Here is a 23,758-nt window from a genome sequence, read left to right on the forward strand (position 1 = left end):
GAGAGGTTGTACTCGGCCCCTCACCCTGGAATGCGCCAACATCCACACATGCGTAAAGAAGAAAAGTGTTAAAAAGACTTGAAGATTAAACTACGAAGATAAAAGCTAAGAGAGTCGTACTTACGGGTTTTCTTGAGCTTGAACGTACGGACGGGCGGGGACGAACCCGATGGAGCCGGTCTCTTGATGCCGGTCACCGTCGTCGTCATTGGTTCTCCGGAGGTAACAGTCGTAGCCTCCGGAACAGTGGTCTTCTCACCACCGGGGTTCCCCGCCACCTCTTCACTATCTGACTCAGTGTCAGATAGGAGCACTGGATCGGCTGTGGAGGCCGCCTTCTCCTTCCCTTTCCCGCCGGCAGCCCTCTTCTTCCGCACTAACGGAGGACCATCTGCGGATTCCTCAGAAGAAGACAGGGTGTAAGGAATTCCAGCAGCTGGTACAGCACTGAGGGGTGGAGGAAAGAATAACGCCTTACCTGGCCGCCGGTGGCCTAGGATCTCGTGGCCCAGCGGATAGACCTCCACAAACCGATCCGCTGTTTGCTCCAGGATGGGCAACTCGTTCTCGTCAAGAGCACGAGTACCCACCCGCACAGGATCGTCAGCTTCCCGCTGGTACAGGAGCGACTCCAAATTGTTCCCCTCTAAAAGAAAAGAAACAGTTAGAAGACAAACTCATATCAGCAAGAAAGACAAGACATACCATAAGGAGTAGAGTTCAAACCGTATTCGAGAAGGATGGGAACCTGAGACGCATCCTTCCATACCCGGCTCATCCCCAGCATCACCATCCCGGACTCCGCAAACCGGTAAACCGGAGATTGGACCCGGGATATCTTTGCAAACCATTCCGCCTCCTGGTAGTTGGTGGCGTGGTGGCTCGGAATTGCTTGGCCATTTTTAAACTTCATGGCAATGGGGATGGCGCGGGCAGAAATGTAGAAGAACTCCCGCTTCCACGATCGGAGACTGCGCTCGGTCGCGCAAATCTTCAAACCCTTGATCCGGGTTGTCAGGGTGTACCACCCCTGGATGCACCTCCAAGTATAGAAGGTCATCAGGCGGTCCACATAGGGCTCAATGCCCAGAATCCGGCACACCCACTCGAAATGGCGAATCTTGGCGATCGCCATGGGGTGCAACTCGGTCAGATGAACACCGTGCCTCTCAAGGACACGGTAAACAAACTTTGTCAATGGGAACCTAAGATTCCCATAGACAAAGAATGCTGCATAAACCCCGATCTTGCCTCTGGGGGCATCGTACACGGTCTGATGGGGTTCAGGAAACTCAGGCTCGAAAGGATCGAGCATGAACTTCCTAACAACATACCGGTACTGATCGCCGGGCAGAGCACACTGGCACTCACCAGCAGTACTCCTGTCATCGGTGGTAGACTCGAGATCATGTGAAGACATCTTGCAGAAAGAAAGCGATTTCGGGAAAATGCTGGCCTGAAAAGGGGAGTATTTGCCGGAAATCGCTAAGAAAAAGAAGAGAAGGGTGAAGGTGTGAATTAAAAAGAACCCTCTCCCCCTTTATATACTAATCGCAATTAATGCGGTGAATTTAATGCGGAGGAGAGAGAAATCGAGGGTGCAATGAAACTATGACGCGTGGCAAAAAGCAAGCTGGCAACAGCTGTAAAAAGTACGCGTGCCAGAAATTTCGCGGCCACGCGCCCGAAAAATCGCGCCCACGCGCCTGAAAAAGCGTCTGGAATGACCATGTACTGTCACGTCACCATAACTTCCTGCACGTCCTGACACAGTCAGAAGAAACCGTCGCACGACGTTTCAGATGTTTGGACTGTTCTTATCCTCACCAACCTTTCGAATTTCAAAATTCAAAATTCAAAAATATTCAAAAATAAGCGGGAAAATACCCCTTACCTTGGCAACCAAGTAACCATAAGACGGATGCGGGTACAGTGTTAAGGCAAAACCCTTCACATACCTAGCACCCGCAGGGAATTGAAGCCAAGAATACCCCGGCAACAAAGTAACTATAAGGCGGGTGCGGGTACAGTGTTAAGGCAAAACCCTTCACATACCTAGCACCCACAGGGAATTGACGCCAAGGGTACCTTGAAAGTAAAGTAACCGTAAGACGAGCGCGGGTACAGTGTTAAGGCAAAACCCTTCACATACCTAGCGCTCCGCAGGGAATTGAAACCAAGAAGGATCTTCTGGGCAATGCTTGCGGAAACGGAAGTAACATCCCCGCATAGCGGGAACGTCGAGAACTACATTGTTTGAGGCTCCAGGATGGAATTGGTGGTTTAAACATAATTGATCACTATGTTCAAAACCACTAAAACCTCAAGGAGAATCCACACAAGTGAGACTCAACGCTCCTGACTTGCGAGAAGGTTACATACCTACCCGCATCATACCCAAAGATCAAGCAAAAAAAAATCGGGAATTTTTGCAAGTGACATTAGGAAACCCGCGGGAAGAATCCCCACGGAGAACCTTAAAACTAAAAACCCTTTTCAAAACCCCTTGCTTAAAGTCCAAAAGTTCACCTCACTTTATTAAACATTCATGAGAAGAACATTGGACTGGGGGGACTTGAAGAGGTAGGTCCCAGCAGAGACCAGTTGGTCCCGCAAGACTCACCTTGAATAGGGACGTCTGCGCAAAGGCCATCTGCTCCCGCAGGACCCACCATGCTCATAGAATCTTACGCGCAGTACGCAAGCTGTACACGCAGGGAAAGCCTCCCAGTGGTGAAGTACCCCGCCTGTTCCCGCAGTTGCGGATACAAGCCATCAGGGAAGGCTACCCGCAGACAGCAGGGCTACACGCACAAGGCAATAGCTACTTCAGTAGTCACATGAAGGAATGAGCAAGGCGGGAACAATCCCGCCAAAATGAGCCAGTCTGTATGATTCTGAAAGATCTTTTGTACTATACCTACCAAGGTATGGATAGGACAGACGATCTGACCAGAACAACCCATGAGCCAATCACAGGGTGACAGCTCACCGACAACAGTACGAGGAGGAGCACCCTCTAGTACTGTTTGTCACTATTAGCCGCTGCCTACTCACCAACTCTTACTGACGGGCGTGCGTAGCCTACAGTTGGTAGAATAGTGTTACTGTTCGCCGTAACCTATTCACCAACCAGTATGGCCTGCGTATAATCCACAGTAGGTGGGACGTGCATAATCTACAGTTGGTGGAATAGTGTAGCCGACTTTGTTACTGTTGGCCGTAACTTATCCACCAACCAGTATGGCCTGTGCATAATCCAGTGTTGGTAGAACAGGGATACTATTCAGCCGGCTGTACCTGCTTGGAAACCTACCTTCGGCTATAAATACTCCAACATCTTGGAATGGTAAGATCATCTGCTATCCAGTTATCTAGCAATCTCTTAATATACTCTTATATTCAGAGCAACCTAGTCTGATTCTCACGCCGGAGGGTGGTCACAAGGAGGAACCCCCCCTTCTCAGTGACGAGCTTACGGTGTTTGTTTTGCAGGTCTCCTGAAGAACAGCCTTCTCAGCTAGATCTCATCCGTGGGAAACATTACTTAACCCCCAGATTATCTATAATCTGTCCAGGGTTCACTTAGTGTTTCTTCAAATTGAATATAACGAAATAAACAAGAATTAACAAAGATGAAAGATAATCAAAGGCACAACAGAAACGGACGAGAGATATGAATTGATAACCCCCTAATTCCAATCTTAAAACCTTTTTAAGGATCGGTGGGGAGTATAAAGCAAAGGCTTATACCTTGTTAAGGTAACGCTAGGCGCGTTCCATTAAATCCAAAGCTCCAAATATCTTACAGTAACCCGATTTTAACACTAAAAGCATAATTCAAATACTAAAGTTCCTGTATCGTCTTTTATAAGATCCAAGCTATGGGCGACATGATTAATCATCCCTATTTTATGCATCAAACCATCTCCAACTAGGTTTATACAAGCGTTGATGCCCCTCCACGTTGGCTTGATCGAATGAAACTTCATGAACAACCCTCCTTATCTCCTCCGTCGGTCGCACGTTCGTCGCACATTCCTCACATGTAACCATCAGTTTTCACTCACCCTCTCTCCTCGTCACATCAGTCCCACCCATCTTCCCATTAACTCTCATGTCTATGCGGGGTTTTTCTATATTAACAAAAAAAGTGACGAAAAAGGTCTCGCTTACATAGATCATATCATCAAGACTTTTACATAAACTGAACACTTCAAATAGCATCACACAATTAAGAGTAAAGAAAACACAACAATTAATTTCATTAAAAAATAATTACAATGTTCTAAACTTTGATCGATCAGAAATTTAGTTTTCCCGCAAAAACACTACAAATTCAATAGTTCATAATCCTTCATTTTCATTTCTTCCTCAAATCTATAACCACCACGCTCACGTTATCAGCGCTCCGTCGTGCCAACGCCAACTTTGTCAGCAATGTTGACGCGTCGGAGCACGCTTTGTCCCAACCCTCTGACCCCGCCTCTTCCTTCTCCATCGGGTCCTTTTTAGTCACCGGCCCCTTACCTTTTAAACACATCCTCGCTACTCCACAAGCCGTTTCGTTTGAAACCACGTCCCATAATCCATCACTCGCCATTATTAAACACTCATCCTCTGACGTTCGGTCAGTAACCGTCACCTCCGGCACGGATATTACATAGGGCTTCAAATAACTATCACCTGAAAATGGCATAAATGAAATCATAACACCCCCTCATAAAGTCGAACTGATTTGAAACTCACCGATGGCTCTTGACATTGCAAGAACTCCTAGAACCCTTGCGCCTTCCCAATATATCACCCTTCCACCAGCGGCTTGAATCCGATTAAGCTCATCTGGACGATCTGGCTGCAAAATTAATCAGATCTAAATAGATGAGAATCATGCCTATACATTTCATTGCCACTACAAGCAAAATCTGCAAGTTCGTTTGCGTAGCAAAGAAACTCGAGTTTGATGAAAAACGGGAATCAACGAGTTAAATCTACTAAGAGTTTACTCGTCACCAAAAGGAACTTGCATAGTTTGTTTGCCGCACCCGCAAACATTGGAAGTTCGTCTACTAGTTGAATCCTAAACCACCTACTGATCTAAAATAAATGCCTAACCTCAACTATCATCACAACTAACTAACTAACCCTAACTAACCTTGTGATCGTTCGATAGAGCCACCGCTTTCCCATTTCGACACAGAACCGCTCTCGAATCACCACAATTTGCAACAATAATCTTATCAGGAGTCGTGACAGCCACAACCGCCGTAGATCCAACCACATCAGACTCCGGAGCTTGAAGGTCGCATCGACAATTACCACCTACCGCATTATTATTCCAATCGGTTACTTCTTTATCCATTAGGTTAAAGCTTCGTTCCATAGTTTTCTTCCACTCCATTAATTCCGCCTTCTTGAGAAGCTCTTCCTTCAGCAACAAGTGCAACCGATCCTTACACCATCTCGCCACCTGCAATAATCATATAAATTAATAATTTCATAATTTTCAAATTATTGATTTAATATTTTTTTATATTATATATTATACTATGGCTGGTGTGGTTCCAAAAGTTAAAAGAACCTAAGAGCGAGCCAACGCGCCGAGCCGGCGCCATGAGCAAGATAAGGTTGGTTACAAAATTGAGCCATAGGTCATTTCTAATTTGTTAGCTAACTTTATTCAAGCTTTTAACGACAGCACTACAAGCCTAGTTACGAGCCGCGAACTTTTTAAATAGTACTAATTTATACGTACGTGTGAACAGCCATGGCCGTCATAGACGCCAAAATAATGTAAACTAGACGGTTGAATATTCATATTATCATCTCCGGTTAAAAACGACGGATGTACGGCGACGGCGTCTTCCATATCCCGCCGCCGTCCGCACACCGACGCGACGCCGTACTTCGGCGGCGTTTCAAAGTCAACAAAAGACGCAGATCCGGTAGGTCTCAAAACAGTTGCTACAAACGGCGTAGGCTTAACAACATCGCCGCTGTCATCCTCCTGTTTCCGTTCATTCTCCGTACAGTTACAGTTATGAAACGACGCAGTGTTGCACTGAGAGAACGTCGCCGGAGATATTGAAAACCTCGACCGTTTTACTCCGTTTTCGGCTTCGTGCGGCGGTACTCCGGCGGAGGCATAATTCGCAGGGCGGAGCTCCATACGACGTCGTTTTCAGTGAAAAATATAAGCGTCGTAACTCTCCGATCATGAAAAAACCGGTGAAGTTCAATTTAATAACTAATTATTTAAAGTTATGTATTGAATTGAAAAAAATCAGCATAATGGAGCTTAATACGAATGGAAGGTTTTTTTGGTGAGGCGATGGGGCAGGGGATGAAGTGAACGAGTGACGTGTGGGAGTTTGTTGTTCCCCGGGTAAGAACCTATGCCGGTGATCTGGGCCGTTGGTTAATGTAAGGCCCAATGCGATTGAAACACGGGATGTGGAGACTTAATTCACGGGCTGACACGCATGTGGTTAGTTTTTGGGAAATTAATATTTTTTTGGGAATAAAGAATGGTTAGGAGTCTCTAGAACGACACGTGGTCGAGGTTGTGAGAGATTTTTGGTATTTGTGTGGGGGTGTTGAATTCAATTGATTACATTCCCTTCACATTAACACCCCGACCAAAGGCGGATTATACATCGGGGCGCCACATATTGTTTCATTACTCGTGACACTATTGGGTGTCAATATTTAATAAATATATTCATTCACGCACGCGCAACGTAAACACAAAATAACATAAATTAACATAAATCAATATATTATAAGACAAAATATTCGAACAATAATAACTTGTCTTGTTACATTTTAATCTAGGTCCAAAAGTAAAAACGTCCTACGTGTCCACAAGCTCCAAAAGTAGCTACAGCAAACCTGAACATGTGTTAAAATAAACGTCAAACACTTGCGTGTTGGTGAGAAATCAAGTTTAATAGATAATAGATAACAATAAGCACTGCGCGCAACACGTGTATGTCTGGTGTTTAACAAGGGTGTAATCAGATTGTGATCAAGCCTAAATAGATCATAGTTCATAGTTCAATCCGTGCTCCCAAATGAGCACAAAAACAAGAAAACATCTGTGCAAGTGTAAGCAAAGAAAACCGTAAACGATAGGTCTCCCGTGTTCATCCAATGGATCCATGAAAACTTCGGAATAGGCCGAACAAAGCGGTTAATGATACACACATACAAATAAACAGCCAAGTAAACGTCCTCAACACATGGGATACTGCGCGACTAAAGTTCATAAACAAGTTTAAGACTCTAAGTTTGTATGAACACATGAACATCCCAAAACATTAAAAGCAAAAAGGGATTAGGTACGAGATTACTCACTTGATAAACGGTGCGGTGAAAGATAAAGCAAGAACCAACTTTAAACAAGCACAAGTTAACCTATAAATAAGATTATTGTTTTAACGGTTGGTTTTAAGTCTTGATTATAAGTTAACATAATTAATAAGTGACTTAAACAAATTATTATATATATTATATATTACCGGAAAAGCAGGTCAGAACAGGGAGGAAGACGGAGGCAGAGAGGGAGGCGACAAAGGATCAACGGCAGAGAGCAAGGAAGAACAGGAGAGTTTAAGTGCTTTGTGAGTGTAGTGTTAGGAAAAATAACATTATTATTTATAGGGAAACCCTAGGGAACACAATCCCTAGAAAAGGGGAAAAGATCTCCAAAAAGCAAAAGATTCCAAAAGCAAAAGATATCAAAAGATATAGCAGCTGCAGGGGGCAAGGAAAAGCTGACAGGGAACAGTAAACAGGCATGGAGGGTCAGATAAAGGTACTGGTCAAGCATGGAAAAGCAGATCTCAAAAGATAATGTCAGTCACTTTTTCTGTCAACCAATGGGGTTGGTGCGCATGCTGCGCCAAAAGTGGCTTTTCAGACATAAGATAGGTCAGGTCAACAGCACAGAAGATAAGACATCACAAAAGTAAACGGCTAGATTAAACAGAAGAAAACTCAAAGGGTTTAGCGCGGGAAAGCTCGAGCGCACGCGCGAGGGCGAAGGCAGACAGAGAACAGTCCACAGCGCGCCGCGGAAAGAACTAAAATCCTTAGCGCGTCGCGGGAAAACTACCATTCTTAGCGCGCTGCGAGAAGAACTACAATCCTTAGCTCGTCGCGGGAAGAACTTCCGTTCTTAGCGCGCTGCGAGAAGAACTACAATTCTTAGCGCGTCGCGGGAAGAACTACCGTTCTTAGCGCGCTGCGAGAACAGTTCGCCTCGCGTATCGCAGGAACAACTGGTCTTCGCGCAGGCTTCCTTGTAAGGAGTCTGGCGCGTGGAGCTGCGCAGACAACCTTAGGCGGGAAGAAACAAAGGACACAAAAATAAGAGAAGGGGTTCAAGGCTTAAGGGCGGGACGACGACAAGAGAGAAAAGAAGGCGGAAAGAGAGAAGAAGAGGGACGGGACGGCGGAAAGGAAAAGAGAGGAAGAGGCGGGAAGGAAAATATATTATTATTAAAAATAAAGTATAAGTATAAATAAATCATAAAAGAAAGAGATTGGATCGGAGAAACGGGTACCTGGGTCGGGTCGGATCCGGGCAGATGTCACAGTCTCCCCTACTTTAAGAAATTTCGTCCCGAAATTTATCTCGAAGTAGGTTGCGCAGAGAACAGGTGCGGGTACTTGATCTTCATTTGATCTTCCCTTTCCCATGTAAACTCGGCTCCGCGCTTGGACTCCCAGCGAACTTTCACGATAGGGATACGACTGCGCTTGGTTTGCTTAACCTCGCGATCCATAATCTCAACAGGCTTCTCAACGAAATGCATGGATTTATCAACTTGAACTTCATCAAGTGGAATGTGAAGGTTCTCGTCGGCTAAACACTTCTTGAGATTGGATACATGGAACGTTGGATGCACATTACTGAGCGCGGGCGGCAGGTCAAGTCTGTAGGCAACTTTTCCCACACGCGCGAGAATCTTAAATGGTCCAACATATCGAGGAGCAAGCTTACCTTTCTTCCCAAAGCGGACAACACCCTTCCAGGGCGACACTTTGAGGAGAACAAGATCACCAACTTGAAATTCGAGAGGCTTTCGCCTACGATCTGCGTAACTCTTCTGTCGGCTTCTGGCAGTCAGCAGATGATCACGGATCTTGGCGATTTTATCGGTTGTCTCTTGAACAAGTTCGGGTCCTGTGATTTGAGCTTCACCCACTTCGCTCCAACAAATCGGGGAGCGGCACTTACGACCGTAAAGTGCTTCAAATGGGGCCATACCAATACTGGAATGATAGCTGTTATTATAAGAGAACTCGATCAAAGGCAGGTGCGAATCCCAATTACCTCCAAAATCAAGAACGCAAGATCGGAGCATATCCTCAAGAGTTTGAATAGTTCGCTCAGACTGACCGTCAGTCTGAGGATGATATGCCGTACTCATGTCCAAGCGAGTTCCTAGCGCAGATTGGAGAGATTTCCAAAAGCGAGATATAAAACGGCCATCGCGATCGGATATGATGCTCAAAGGAGTACCATGGCGGCAGACAATTTCCTTGACATAAAGCTGCGCGAGTTGCTCAACACGGTAGTTTTCACGAATGGGCAGAAAGTGAGCAGACTTAGTCAAACGATCCACTATTACCCAAATGCTATCATGTTTGCTAGCTGTCAAAGGTAACTTGGTAATGAAATCCATCGCTATACCTTCCCATTTCCACGTAGGAATTTCTGGTTGTTCGAGCAAACCAGATGGGCGTTGATGTTCAGCTTTTACCTTAGAACAAGTCAGGCATCTAGCTACGAACACAGCAATATCCTTCTTCATACCGGGCCACCAATAAGTAATGCGCAAATCCTTGTACATCTTATCAGCGCCAGGATGAACGGAATACCGAGATTTGTGCGCCTCACTCAGGATATCAGCGCGAAGATTCTCATCAAAGGGAATCCAGATGCGGTTGAGATAGCAGAGAATTCCACTCAGATTAGGGACAAAGTGCGCTTCCGCGCCACACGCTAACTCGGCGCGAAGGTTACCATTACTGATGGATGCGCGCTGCGCGTCACGAATGCGCGATTCAAGGTTGCTTTGGATCGGCGCAAAGTGAAGCTGCGTGCGCGGCAAGATACAGTTAAGCTAGCTGGGTTTACGGCTGAGCGCATCAGCTACCACATTAGCCTTACCAGGATGATACCGGATCTCACAATCGTAATCGCTGATGAGTTCGTTCCATCGGCGTTGCCTCATGTTGAGTTCCTTTTGATCAAAGATATGCTGAAGGCTTTTATGGTCAGTGTAGAGGATACACTTAGTACCATAAAGGTAGTGTCTCCAGATCTTCAAGGCAAAAACAACTGCACCTAGTTCGAGGTCGTGAGTTGTATAATTCTTCTCGTGAACCTTGAGTTGCCTTGATGCGTAAGCGATAACCTTGCCTCGTTGCATAAGAACACAACCGAGACCTTGGTTGGATGCATCGCAATACACGACAAAATCATCATTACACTCAGGTAGCGCAAGAACAGGAGCTTCACACAACAAACGCTTGAGCGTCAGAAAGGCTTCTTCTTGCTTCGAGCCCCAAATATACGGTTTACCTTTGTGCGTCAGAGCTGTTAAAGGCAATGCGATCTTTGAGAAGTTCGAAATAAATCGCCGGTAGTAACCAGCTAAGCCCAAGAAGGAACGGATTTCGGTAGGAGTGGATGGCGTAATCCAGTTCTTGATTGCTTCAATTTTGGATGGGTCGACATGAATACCCATCTTGTTAACAACATGGCCAAGAAACTGTACTTCATCAGACCAGAATTCACACTTGGAGAGCTTGGCAAAGAGCTGCTCGGCTCTAAGCTTTTGCAACACCAACCGAAGATGTTGCTCATGCTCGGCCTTGGTCTTAGAATAAATCAGAACGTCATCAATAAACACAATCACGAATTTATCCAAGAAAGGCCTACACACCCGATTCATTAGATCCATGAAAACGGCGGGTGCGTTGGTTAAACCGAAGGACATGACCAAGAATTCAAAATGGCCATAACGAGTTCGAAAAGCAGTCTTCGGAACATCTTCATCGCTGATGCGCAACTGGTGATAGCCAGAGCGGAGATCAATCTTGGAGAAACAAGAGGCACCTTGGAGTTGATCAAAGAGGTCGTCAATACGCGGTAAAGGATACCGGTTCTTAATGGTGAGTTTGTTCAACTCGCGGTAATCAATACACATGCGAAACGTACCATCTTTCTTTTTAACGAACAACACCGGAGCACCCCAGGGCGAAGAGGTAGGGCGAATGAATCCTTTAGCAGTCAACTCTTGAAGTTGGCTTGCCAATTTTTGCATCTCAGCGGGCGCAAGACGGTTAGGAGATTTGGCTACGGGGGAAGCACCAGGGACAAGATCAATACGAAACTCGACTTCACGAGCGGGAGGGATACCAGGAAGATCATCAGGAAAAACTTCAGGGAAATCACGCGCAACAGGGATATCGCGAAGCTTCTTTTCTTCAGCAGGTTTAACCACATGGGCTAAGAATGCAATACACCTTTTCCTCATGAGCCTTCGGGCTTCGGCGCAAGACATAAGTTTAAGACCGCGGGAGGGTTTCTCGCCATAGATGTGAAGATCACCATTTTCTCGAGGAATGCGAATCAACTTCTTGGCGCAAATAACTTCTGCGCGATTCTTCGAGAGCCAGTCCATACCAATGATCACATCAAAACTTCCAAGAGGCATGGGAATGAGGTCGATCAGAAAATCGTTTTCGTTAAGGTTAAGCGTACAATTTTTAATCACAGAGCTAATTAAAACAGTTTCACCATTAGCCAATTCAACTGAAAAATTTTCTTTTAAATCGCTGCGCGGTCGCGCAAGCTTCTGCTCAAACGCGCGAGAAATAAAACTTCGATCGGCGCCAGTATCAAAAAGTACAGAAGCATAAAATCCGTTAAGCAAAAATGTACCATTAACTACGTCATTATTCGCTTGCGCTTGGTGCGCGGTTATGTTAAAAGCTCGTCCGCGTGTCACTTGGTTCGAAATCTGGTTCACCGGATTCGCTTGCGTAATCTGAACTTGTAGTCTCGGGCACGCGTTCCGGAAATGAATGGGATCACCGCAGTTGAAGCACGATCTGGGTCGTGGGTTTTGGTAGGTTGGTTGTGGGTTCTGCGGGTAGACTGGTGGTATTGGCGCAATTGGATTGGCGGAAGGGACTCTACAGTACTCAGCAGAGTGACCAACGCGGCCACATCGGTTACATTGTCGACACGGGGTTTGGGTTGGGTGGTGAAGTCTACAGGTTGGGCAAAAGGGTTGGTTTCCTGTGTAAGGTTTCTTAGTTGGCGGGGCAGGGAGTGCGGGATTGGTTAAGGCATAGTTGTGGACTATAGGAGAAGTTGGGTAGGCTGACAGTGGGTTAGGAGCGTAAACTGGAGGTTGGTAGGTGGGTTGCTGGACAATGGGCGGGTTGGTAAGCGCATAGGCTTTGCGCCTGCGCTTGAGGTTGTTACGACTTGAGGGTTCTGGTTTGGTTTCTGTTGGTTCAGGGGCAGTCTTGGTGGGTTTGGTCTTCTCAGCTCCCCGCAGGAACAGGGTTCCTGCTCTGACATGGTTGTCGCTGAGCACAGCGGCCAACTCGATGGCGTCAGAGAGGGTTGCTGGGTTTCTGGCCCATACAGAATCTTGAATTTCCATGGGGAGACCCCCAAGGAATTTCTCTATGGCTCGGCGGAAAGGGGTAACAAGATGAGGGACAAGTAGGCTTAGTTCATGGAAGCGCGTCGCGTACTCGCGCGCTTCACCGCTGTATTGCTTAAGATTCCAAAATTCCTCCTCCAGGCGCTTAACTTCGTTGGGAGGGCAGAATTCTCGCGTCAGAATTTCCTTGAATTCCTCCCATGTCATGCTAGAAGCAGCTTCTGCGCCACGCGCATGGGCTACTCCATTCCACCATGTAAGCGCTCTAGATTCCAGGACACTGGAAGCATATAGGGTTCGTCTGTCTGAGGGGCATTGGGTGTGGAGGAAAGTGTTTTCTATTTTCTCAAGCCACTGGAGCATCACGGTGGCTCCTTCAAGACCTGTGAACTTTGGAGGGTTACCCGCGTTAAAGGACTTAATGTTATAACCGGAGGTATTGTTTTGGCTCAAAGCTTGGGCTATTGCGGCGGCCATTTCCTGGGAACGTTGCTGCGAACGTCTACGCGAGGCTTCTCTTCTCTGAAATCGGCGAGATAGCGGAGGCATTCTATAAAAGTTTTAATTTTTGGTTAATGTCTTAGCGCAAAGTTTAATCTTATAAAGCTTGGTTTCGCGGGGTTAGATACCATCAACAGTTAAAGTAAAACATGAATTTGAATGCAAACTTATTACAGATAACAAATTTGAATCGAGAATCGACAATTCATGTATCACCATGACTTTCCGAATTCTCAATTTAAAATGACTAGTAAACGAGTATTGGAGATTGACGATTCATGTATCACCATGACTTTTCAATCCTCAATATAAAATATACAAGAAAATGAGTATTGGAGGTTGACAATTCATGTATCACCATGACTTTTCAAGTCTCCAACCTCAGAACATAATCGTAAATGGAATTTGAAAATCAACTATTCATGTATCACCATGACTTTTCGGATTTTCAATCCCAACAAACGAATATGTAAGTAAAATCAATAAAAATCGAAATTCAGCAAAAATCGAAATATCGCGAAATAAAACATAAAACCATACGCTGCGTCTGCGCAAGCATATTTATAAATAACGAGTAATTAACAATAAGCGCGCAAACAAGAGATTTCTCTCATGCGCGAGAAGGGACTCTTAGGTATTCTAGGTCGTTACGTCTAACCACCTATCCTAAAGTCAACGAGCTCTGATACCAATCTGTAACACCCCGACCAAAGGCGGATTATACATCGGGGCGCCACATATTGTTTCATTACTCGTGACACTATTGGGTGTCAATATTTAATAAATATATTCATTCACGCACGCGCAACGTAAACACAAGATAACATAAATTAACATAAATCAATATATTATAAGACAAAATATTCGAACAATAATAACTTGTCTTGTTACATTTTAATCTAGGTCCAAAAGTAAAAACGTCCTACGTGTCCACAAGCTCCAAAAGTAGCTACAGCAAACCTGAACATGTGTTAAAATAAACGTCAAACACTTGCGTGTTGGTGAGAAATCAAGTTTAATAGATAATAGATAACAATAAGCACTGCGCGCAACACGTGTATGTCTGGTGTTTAACAAGGGTGTAATCAGATTGTGATCAAGCCTAAATAGATCATAGTTCATAGTTCAATCCGTGCTCCCAAATGAGCACAAAAACAAGAAAACATCTGTGCAAGTGTAAGCAAAGAAAACCGTAAACGATAGGTCTCCCGTGTTCATCCAATGGATCCATGAAAACTTCGGAATAGGCCGAACAAAGCGGTTAATGATACACACATACAAATAAACAGCCAAGTAAACGTCCTCAACACATGGGATACTGCGCGACTAAAGTTCATAAACAAGTTTAAGACTCTAAGTTTGTATGAACACATGAACATCCCAAAACATTAAAAGCAAAAAGGGATTAGGTACGAGATTACTCACTTGATAAACGGTGCGGTGAAAGATAAAGCAAGAACCAACTTTAAACAAGCACAAGTTAACCTATAAATAAGATTATTGTTTTAACGGTTGGTTTTAAGTCTTGATTATAAGTTAACATAATTAATAAGTGACTTAAACAAATTATTATATATATTATATATTACCGGAAAAGCAGGTCAGAACAGGGAGGAAGACGGAGGCAGAGAGGGAGGCGACAGAGGATCAACGGCAGAGAGCAAGGAAGAACAGGAGAGTTTAAGTGCTTTGTGAGTGTAGTGTTAGGAAAAATAACATTATTATTTATAGGGAAACCCTAGGGAACACAATCCCTAGAAAAGGGGAAAAGATCTCCAAAAAGCAAAAGATTCCAAAAGCAAAAGATATCAAAAGATATAGCAGCTGCAGGGGGCAAGGAAAAGCTGACAGGGAACAGTAAACAGGCATGGAGGGTCAGATAAAGGTACTGGTCAAGCATGGAAAAGCAGATCTCAAAAGATAATGTCAGTCACTTTTTCTGTCAACCAATGGGGTTGGTGCGCATGCTGCGCCAAAAGTGGCTTTTCAGACATAAGATAGGTCAGGTCAACAGCACAGAAGATAAGACATCACAAAAGTAAACGGCTAGATTAAACAGAAGAAAACTCAAAGGGTTTAGCGCGGGAAAGCTCGAGCGCACGCGCGAGGGCGAAGGCAGACAGAGAACAGTCCACAGCGCGCCGCGGAAAGAACTAAAATCCTTAGCGCGTCGCGGGAAGAACTACCATTCTTAGCGCGCTGCGAGAAGAACTACAATCCTTAGCGCGTCGCGGGAAGAACTTCCGTTCTTAGCGCGCTGCGAGAAGAACTACAATTCTTAGCGCGTCGCGGGAAGAACTACCGTTCTTAGCGCGCTGCGAGAAGAACTACAATTCTTAGCGCGCTGCGAGAACAGTTCGCCTCGCGTATCGCAGGAACAACTGGTCTTCGCGCAGGCTTCCTTGTAAGGAGTCTGGCGCGTGGAGCTGCGCAGACAACCTTAGGCGGGAAGAAACAAAGGACACAAAAATAAGAGAAGGGGTTCAAGGCTTAAGGGCGGGACGACGACAAGAGAGAAAAGAAGGCGGAAAGAGAGAAGAAGAGGGACGGGACGGCGGAAAGGAAAAGAGAGGAAGAGGCGGGAAGGAAAATATATTATTATTAAAAATAAAGTATAAGTATAAATAAATCATAAAAGAAAGAGATTGGATCGGAGAAACGGGTACCTGGGTCGGGTCGGATCCGGGCAGATGTCACAAAACCCGAGCTAAGTTATAACTCAAACAAGTCGCTTCTGAGATGGCGAAAATCGTGTGCAATAGATCATTGGAAATAGTTCCATAAATCCATTGCAGGACAACGACGCCAAGCCGTTCCCGCGAATCGACGGTGGGAGAATCAGTTTTGGGAGGGGTGTTGGGTTTAGCAGGGGGTGGTGGTAACCTACCTTATGAAATAAACTTACAAGCTGTGAAAGGGTTATGCCAAACGTAGCCTCACTTTTACTTGTCATACCTCACAACCATAAAATCAAATCAAGAAACCAAAATAATAAAACTCAGTCCGTTAAATTACTCTATAAAAATAAAACTATATAAAATGCAAAATAATAAATGGTATAGATATATAAGAAAAGGAGAGGGTGCTGGACTGCTGGTTTGCTCAATCACACATAATATTCAATATGTAACAAAGTTTGGTCACTATCCGAGTCTAACCCAACCCGACCCATGATAAAATTTACAGGTTTTGTTCTTGATAGGCATCACTCAAGACAAAAACTACAACAATAAACAAATTTACTTCTAAGAAAAGACGGGACCTTTGTCTCGATGCATGACGTAAACAGTCCAAAATCCGTTTTCGTTGACAAGCTGTTAATTCTCTTTACATTTAGCTTCCTCTTCATTCTTCATTGCCTTCAGTTTTCTGTACCCGGTGTCGGTACCAAATAGCCTGACAAAAAGATGTCACTATGTAGCATAATAGATACCAGAATACAGTTGGAAGAGTAATATGGTCCCATTTACAGATTAAAAAAACCAGGTTTCACGGTTTGAAACCGGTAATGTAAACTGAACCGGCTGATATATTAATAAAAACTGAGAGAGAAAATAAAAAGTTTGAATCTATATAAATTTAATAAAAATATAAAAATGAAGTATTTTTTATTACAGTATTGCCACGCTAGCAATATGTATAACTATTTTTAATTATAATAAATAGATTATTAATCTTAACTGATTTCGTACACTTTTTTAAGCACAAATTACGCGGATTTAATGCATTGCTTTAAAAAATTACACCGTTAGACCAGACATTTTCAAAAAAAGTAACACATTTGTCCCAGCTCATAGATAGGGTTAATTTTTTCTGTTAAATGAGTGTGAAATGACAAAAATACCCTGTGTTTAAAAAGAACAAAAAAAAAGACATTTAAATCCATTAATTAATAACATACATAATAGTAACAAACATTCGTTTTTCTTTCTTTAAAGCTTTACCATTTTGCTGAATTTTCTAAGATCTTGACATTGAAAATAGTACAAGACCGTGTAAAAAAAACCTCCAGACCCCAACCGTATTGGCTGGTTTGGTTTAGTTTATTCAAAAACCATAGCTACCGGTTTGGCCCAGAAATCCCGCAAAAAAACCGGCAGAACCAGACCTTGAGCATCCCTATAACGTCGATAGTGAATACCCTCAGCGCAAGCTATAAAAAGGTATTTATTTATTTTACCCAAGTCTGGTCCAAAGAAAATCATTCACTTGGCGAGGTTATTCATTTGTTGAACTATTATTTATCAAGTTTATATTGTACTTATGATTTATAAATGGGTTGGTTCAGGTTATGTTTTATCTTCCACGGATATGGTTTAAAAAAAACGATCACTACTGAAATAATATAAGATTTTGTAATCACTTTTTACACACTAAATACTTGGTAAATAAAGTATATATACTTGGACAAAAAGTGTTTCTTGTACACATGTCAACCCATAAAGACATTACTGATTTTGACCCATTACCCAAACCGCAAACTCGTACATAATGCACACAAACATTGTGTAAGAACGTATGCAAATTAGCAAACACACAAACCAAGCGCTCGTGAGCTACTCGAGATCGGCTAGTTAAAAGCTCAAACTGAGCCGAGCATAAATGAGCTCAAGCCCTAGCTCGAGCCTAAAAATAAGCTTGTTCTATAAACGAGCTCGACCCTCACTTATCGAGCTCCAGCCAGCTTGCAAGCCTAAAGGAACCTATTATTTGTATAACTTTTATTTAATATATTAAATACGCACATATATTGATAAAACTAACTGAATAATATACATTATGTTGTATATAAAAAATTTAATTATAAATATACAAGCATAATAATGAATGTATAACTGTATAAAAAATAAGTAATAAATAATAAACAAGCCAAGCTCGAGTTTGAAAAATTACTCACAAGCCAAGATCGAGCTTAAGAAATATAGCTCGAAACGAGCCAAGCTCGAGTTTAATCAAGTTCGGGTTCGGCTCGAAGATGATCTAGGAGGAACATTCTAGAATCTTACCAGTCCATGTAGACAAAAGTTGACGAGTAGTTACCCGACTTGGTGTATATAAGTCGGTGATGATAATCGTGAAAGTCGGAACTGTAATTTTATTGAAAACGACACTTGTCAACACGGCAAATCAAAAGATAAAAACAGGTCAATTGGTCATAAGTTTAAGCATAAAAGACTAACCCTCCGTATAATGGAAAGAAGTTTGATGGGCTCCATGGGAAATGATAACCACAATGGGCCTCGACAGTTTCTAGAACTCTCACTACCATCCACAACCAAAGTGTTATCAGATGTGGGCCCGTGATGGCGGGCCCAAATATAGTAGCAAAGCCCAAGAATAATATTTCAGCGGGGTGCGCGTATTCTGAAGTCAATCCAAAAGGTGTTGCGTACCTGTCACGTGTCGTATATGTATAAGCAAATGCAACGTTGTACCGCAGTAAAATAATAAAAAAATGCAACTAATATTAGATAGCCGGTTTACTTTTGAATGGTGATTTGGGTTGTGCTTTATCTTTAACAGGTCAAATAAACTACCTAAAAAGGAAATGGATCAAATTGATCAAACAGGTTCAAACTTGCCCATAATGTGGTTTCAATTCATACAACTTTTTAAATCGTTTTATTTAAATAGATTAGGTTATTATCGTGTAACATCATAGTTTTTAGGGTCTTACTATTTGCAAGAAGTTTTTTCCTTGTTGCAACAAATGATTTGACAATAGTTAACATGTACTTTCGCTTATTCAATATAACTTTTAATGTATAATACTCTATTTTATAAGAAGAATGAATATGGTATTGCGATGTGTTTATTTTATCTAGATGTTGATATAAGGTTTACTAAAACGGAGTTGTATCAAATATAATGAGTTGACAAAATCTTATATTTAATATGGCTCCGTTTTTTATAAAATTTATATTCAAATACAGATAAAGTAAATACATCGCAATGCCATATTTGTGATTTATAAAATATTATATTTTAACCTATAAAAGAACAAAAAAATGTTTTACCTAACGTCAAATCATTCAATGATTCAAATCATTTGGTATAACACGTAATAAACTTGGAACAAATTAACCCTTGTTTTTATAATTAGTTTTGAGTTAACCACAAAAATAGTCCCTTTGGTTTGTCAAAGTAACATCTTTATAGTCTAACTTTCGAAAGTTACATGTTTGAGATCTGTAGTTATCATTTTGCATTTTTAAAGTCTTAATGCTAACTTATATAAAAAATTTTGTTTAATTTTACAAAATCACAGTTTTACCCTTTTAGTTTAAAAAAGGGGGGGGGGGGGGGTATAAAAGAGTGTTCACCGGTCAACGAGCGAAACCATTCCAACTCTTAATAAAAACCACCCATCTCGACCAACCCGACCCGTTACCCAACCCCCCTGTGCCTTTTGCCACCTGTACTTACTCATGGTGGACACTATGAACATGCTTGTATAGCCATTTGGTATGCAGGATTCTGTGCCCCCAGTAAAATATAAAATCTTCCAAAATAAAGTAGAATAGTATTTGTGTCGACATTACTTTCCTGCGTAGCATAAAATAATGTGTCACAACAAAGGTACAAAACTAGTATAGTAACACGAAGACAAATTATACATTTTTATAATTGAAAATACCAGGATGGTAGTGGAAGACTACTTCGCATTCCCATGAATCTAAAAACTGGATATGATGCAATCATAACAGGCAGATTGACACAAAAATGGTACAACAGTAGGCGAGTAATGCATTTATCCTGAGCTTCAGTGGTGTTATTCTTTGCCTGCATAAGAGAATGTCATTAATTAAAGACATAAGAAAAAAACATGTCAGTAAAAGCATATCGAAGAAATCTCTATCGAAGTGACATCGAAACGAACATGACTGGCGACATGCAGTTTAAACATGTTGAAGAAATCTCTAACGAAGGATACATGCACACACACACACTGACACACATATGTATATGTGTGTGCGTGTGTGTAAATAGAGAGGGTAGGCTCAGCTAGAAAGTCAATTTTGCCCAAAAAAATGTGTGAGAAGGATTTTTAGGCATGGTGTTAAACAACGACATCATGCCTAAAAATTTAAAAAGCCAAGCCTGAATACTTAAAACAACATTATTTAATTTCCTTTTCACACTCTTTAACCAAAATTTACTTTAAAACTAACTCCAACCTATGTAAATATGTGTGTGTGTGACCATGTTCTCTCATAGGGTTAAATGCACACAATAGCAGTGTCCCTTATGTCAAGTCTTATTTTACTAACACACAATAGCAACATACTCTAGTTATTGCCCATTAAGGACAAACTTTCATCCACTTTTTCTAAGCAGACATTTTAACTACAAACTAGTTTGACCATCAAACTGTAATACAATACAAGTAGAATACATAAGTTACTGCAAATGAACAAGCTTAAAAAGATACAACACCTTAAGTAGACGGAATTCAAGTATGTTGTTATGCAGGGCCGGCTGGGAGGGTATGCCGGACAGACCATCAGCCGATGCACGCAATTTTTGGGGGGCAAATTTTTTATATATATTTCTTTTATACGTATATTCAAAAATATAAATGTTATAAAATATGATTGAATCATGATCATCTTATAGTTATTGGGCCAAAACTTTTTTTTATCGATAGTCCATTTAATCAACTTTACAGTGTTGGGCCCAAACCAAAAATAAAACTAAAAGAATATAAAAATCAATAGAAAAATAAAAAGAATTAGCGGCCGATTGAAATTCTTCCTTGGCTCATTCCTTCTTTGTTGTCAATAATGCTAGAAGAGCTTCACAAATTATCGGTTAGCCGTTAGCTATTACGGTATTTGATTTAAATATTATACTTTTACTATGTTTATTGTTATAACATTAATCGTTGTTTAAAAAAAATTTGATTATATATTTCGTTACTCGTTAGTGCCTACGGGCCTTTTCATTTCGGCTCGACCGAGATATTTAAAACCTCGGAGACGCGACCCTGTTGTCATGTTCCTAAAATGGATATTGGCCTAAAGTGTGTTGCTATTGTGGGAATTCAACCTTGTTTTCCACATAAAAATGATGTTGAACTTGATGTGTGTAAATTTTCCCAATGTACAGTCTGAAAAACATCAAAAGAACTGCAACTCAGCCTTGTATAACTTATTAACTTGAACTCAACAAAGGTTGTAGCCTGTATGTGGGGTCCATAGAGCCCAACTACATTAACCAACCGACTTTATTGACCAACGTTTTGTTTGTACAGAACATATGGCTTACGCATATACGATTACACGTTCAGCATAAGACTTCAGCTTCTTTTTGACAAAGTTGAATCTAAAAGCTATATATAGGCTTTGATATACACTTACACTTCAGTTTTTTGGATCCAGTAGAGCTGATTCTCCTAAGCCTGACAATCCTAAGCTTAAAATCTTCAGCTTTTACATACAAAAGAATTTTATTCTATATTGTTTAACCGGGTATTTAGTTTTAAATCATCAAGTCTACATTTGTTAAAGCTGGGACATAACATAAACAATAGTATAACTTTATCTGTCACTTCTGTCAACCATTCTCAATTATAACACTTAGTTTCTAGATGAGAAAACACTAGCATACCACTAATTTAAAGAAAACTAACTTCTGGTAAATTCCAATCATCAATAATGATGATTTCAACCCTCTCATTCAGCAGGCATGTACATCTACAAATTTATGCTAAACTGAATCATTGCCATTAGCAACATTCAAAGATCATGTCATAAAGGTTCAAGTTCAAATTATAGGCAACATGGTATAGTGTAAGGTGTAACTAGATTTAAACAGCTGAAGCAGCTCAATGCCCATAAAAGTTTAAATTAACTATGCCAATAAAACCATGCGTCAACTATTAAGTGAATTATAACCTGAATTTTGTACTTGCTGAACCATCCTGCCCTCTCTAAGTAAATGAAAGGAAGTCCAGATAAGAAGAAGACAGATTCATGAAGCAAAAAACTTCCAAGGCATGCCAACTGGAAGTCACTGAAATTAGTGATCAAGTACTGCAATTACAAAAAAACAAGAATATAAGAAACAAGGTCAGCAATCAGCCCTCATCTTGTTGTGAACCCACAAAAATTAACAAATCTTTTACAAGAGTAATTTACTCCTTAACTTGACATAAAAAGGCGCAGGCCGAGACGTACGTACAACTAAATAAGCTTTATTTACAACCAGAAGCTGTGTTTCTCTCATCGATTTCACAATATAACCATTTTATCAAGCAAAACTTGTATATTTTGTTGTTTTTTACATATAAGTATCCTACAAACCTTAATTTTGACCAATTGTTTTTACATATCAGTATCCTACAAACCCTAACTTTGACCAATTTTGACCCGAACTAACACTGGGAGCAGAATTTTACATATGTTAGACCAAGATAATTATACAATTATTCCATGTTACCACTATACCTTCTATTATATAATAATTGAAAAGCAAATTATCATCATATGAAAACTATTGAAACAACATTAGGAAAATGACATTACACTTAATAATAATAATAATAATAATAATAATAATAATAACGTGTAGGTCAAGCATCCAATCAACAACGCTAAAAAACTATAAGTAAAATTCTTGCATATCTACTCATTCAAATGTTGAGTTCACACTCTTACCTATCAATTATCATCATCTGAAAAACAAATCAATCAATTTCAGAAATTAAGCTTATCAAGCCAGAGATTCATGGATTGAAATCGTAAAACAAACGTTATGTGTGAATTGGACGAAATCTAGGGCAAATGAAGATTAATAATAATAATAATATACCGTCCAGGCAGATTCAACGATGGACGCCATGGAAACCGGTGAAGAAGACACGAGTGAATGACAGACAGTTTTCGAGATGAATCTGATGAGCACGTGCACACTGACTGTATTATATCTATATGTGTAAGTGAACAAGTTGGAGTTGATTTTGTGTCACTCACTGTATTTGTTGTATGTACAGCAAATAAATGTTATTAATGGCAGGTAAATTGTTATATTTATTTGGTTTAAAGAGGTTATTATTATTGTGAATTTATGTATTTTTGACATAATATGCATACTTGTAAATACTTATGCTTTTGACATGAATATAAATCAAGAGGTCTTAAAACGGGTTGTAATGGGGCCAAGTGTAAGGGTATGAAAGGGAATATTGAAAGTAGCTTAAAGTTTGAAACATATAGAGTGGCATGTTCTCATGAATATTGGTTAATAAGTTAGTTATGCAATTTATATTGACATGTCGATCTATTTAGATATGATTGGACAAGCCAATCAATTGAGAAAGAAAGTGTGTGAAAGGTTGTCAGTTGTGGTATTCGAGAGACTAAGAAAGGAGAAGAGGGTGGTGTTCATGGAAAGAGAGTTGATAGAAAGCCGATCATATTGGCGTGAAGACAGGCAGAAGATAGTGGTGATGTGGATGGATTTACAAGCAAAAATATGATTGAAAACTTATAAAACTTTTGGTGAATAAGTTATTAAAATTGTTTTAAGGGATATGAGATGTTGATTTTGAGATGAAACAA

The 23,758-nt window shown here is 41.3% G+C and overlaps 2 protein-coding genes across 3 annotated transcripts; both read right to left on the minus strand.

Moving 5' to 3' along the window:
* Positions 1-4,252: 4,252 nt before the first annotated feature.
* Positions 4,253-6,210, minus strand: LOC143618085 (putative protein phosphatase 2C 24). The gene is made up of 4 exons (XM_077090417.1): positions 5,756-6,210; positions 5,156-5,470; positions 4,750-4,855; positions 4,253-4,686 (listed from the first exon to the last, which is right to left on the minus strand). Exons 1-4 carry the CDS (start codon positions 6,167-6,169, stop codon positions 4,364-4,366), a joined length of 1,158 nt encoding a protein of 385 aa, XP_076946532.1. The 5' UTR covers positions 6,170-6,210; the 3' UTR covers positions 4,253-4,363.
* Positions 6,211-16,303: 10,093 nt separating this feature from the next.
* Positions 16,304-23,173, minus strand: LOC143618735 (methylsterol monooxygenase 2-2-like). 2 transcript variants are annotated; one of them, XM_077090832.1, is made up of 7 exons: positions 23,010-23,173; positions 22,094-22,231; positions 19,834-19,979; positions 19,623-19,742; positions 18,377-18,589; positions 18,203-18,283; positions 16,304-16,592 (listed from the first exon to the last, which is right to left on the minus strand). In XM_077090832.1, exons 1-7 carry the CDS (start codon positions 23,037-23,039, stop codon positions 16,514-16,516), a joined length of 807 nt encoding a protein of 268 aa, XP_076946947.1. In that variant the 5' UTR covers positions 23,040-23,173; the 3' UTR covers positions 16,304-16,513. The 2 variants fall into 2 exon arrangements, with proteins under 2 accessions (XP_076946947.1, XP_076946948.1); XM_077090833.1 differs by lacking the exon at positions 22,094-22,231.
* Positions 23,174-23,758: the final 585 nt, after the last annotated feature.

The sequence above is a fragment of the Bidens hawaiensis genome, unplaced genomic scaffold, assembly GCF_021521415.1.
Source record: "Bidens hawaiensis isolate Kalapana, Puna unplaced genomic scaffold, B.hawaiensis_p1.1 tig00002338_1, whole genome shotgun sequence".
In the NCBI taxonomy this organism is placed as follows: Eukaryota; Viridiplantae; Streptophyta; class Magnoliopsida; order Asterales; family Asteraceae; genus Bidens; species Bidens hawaiensis.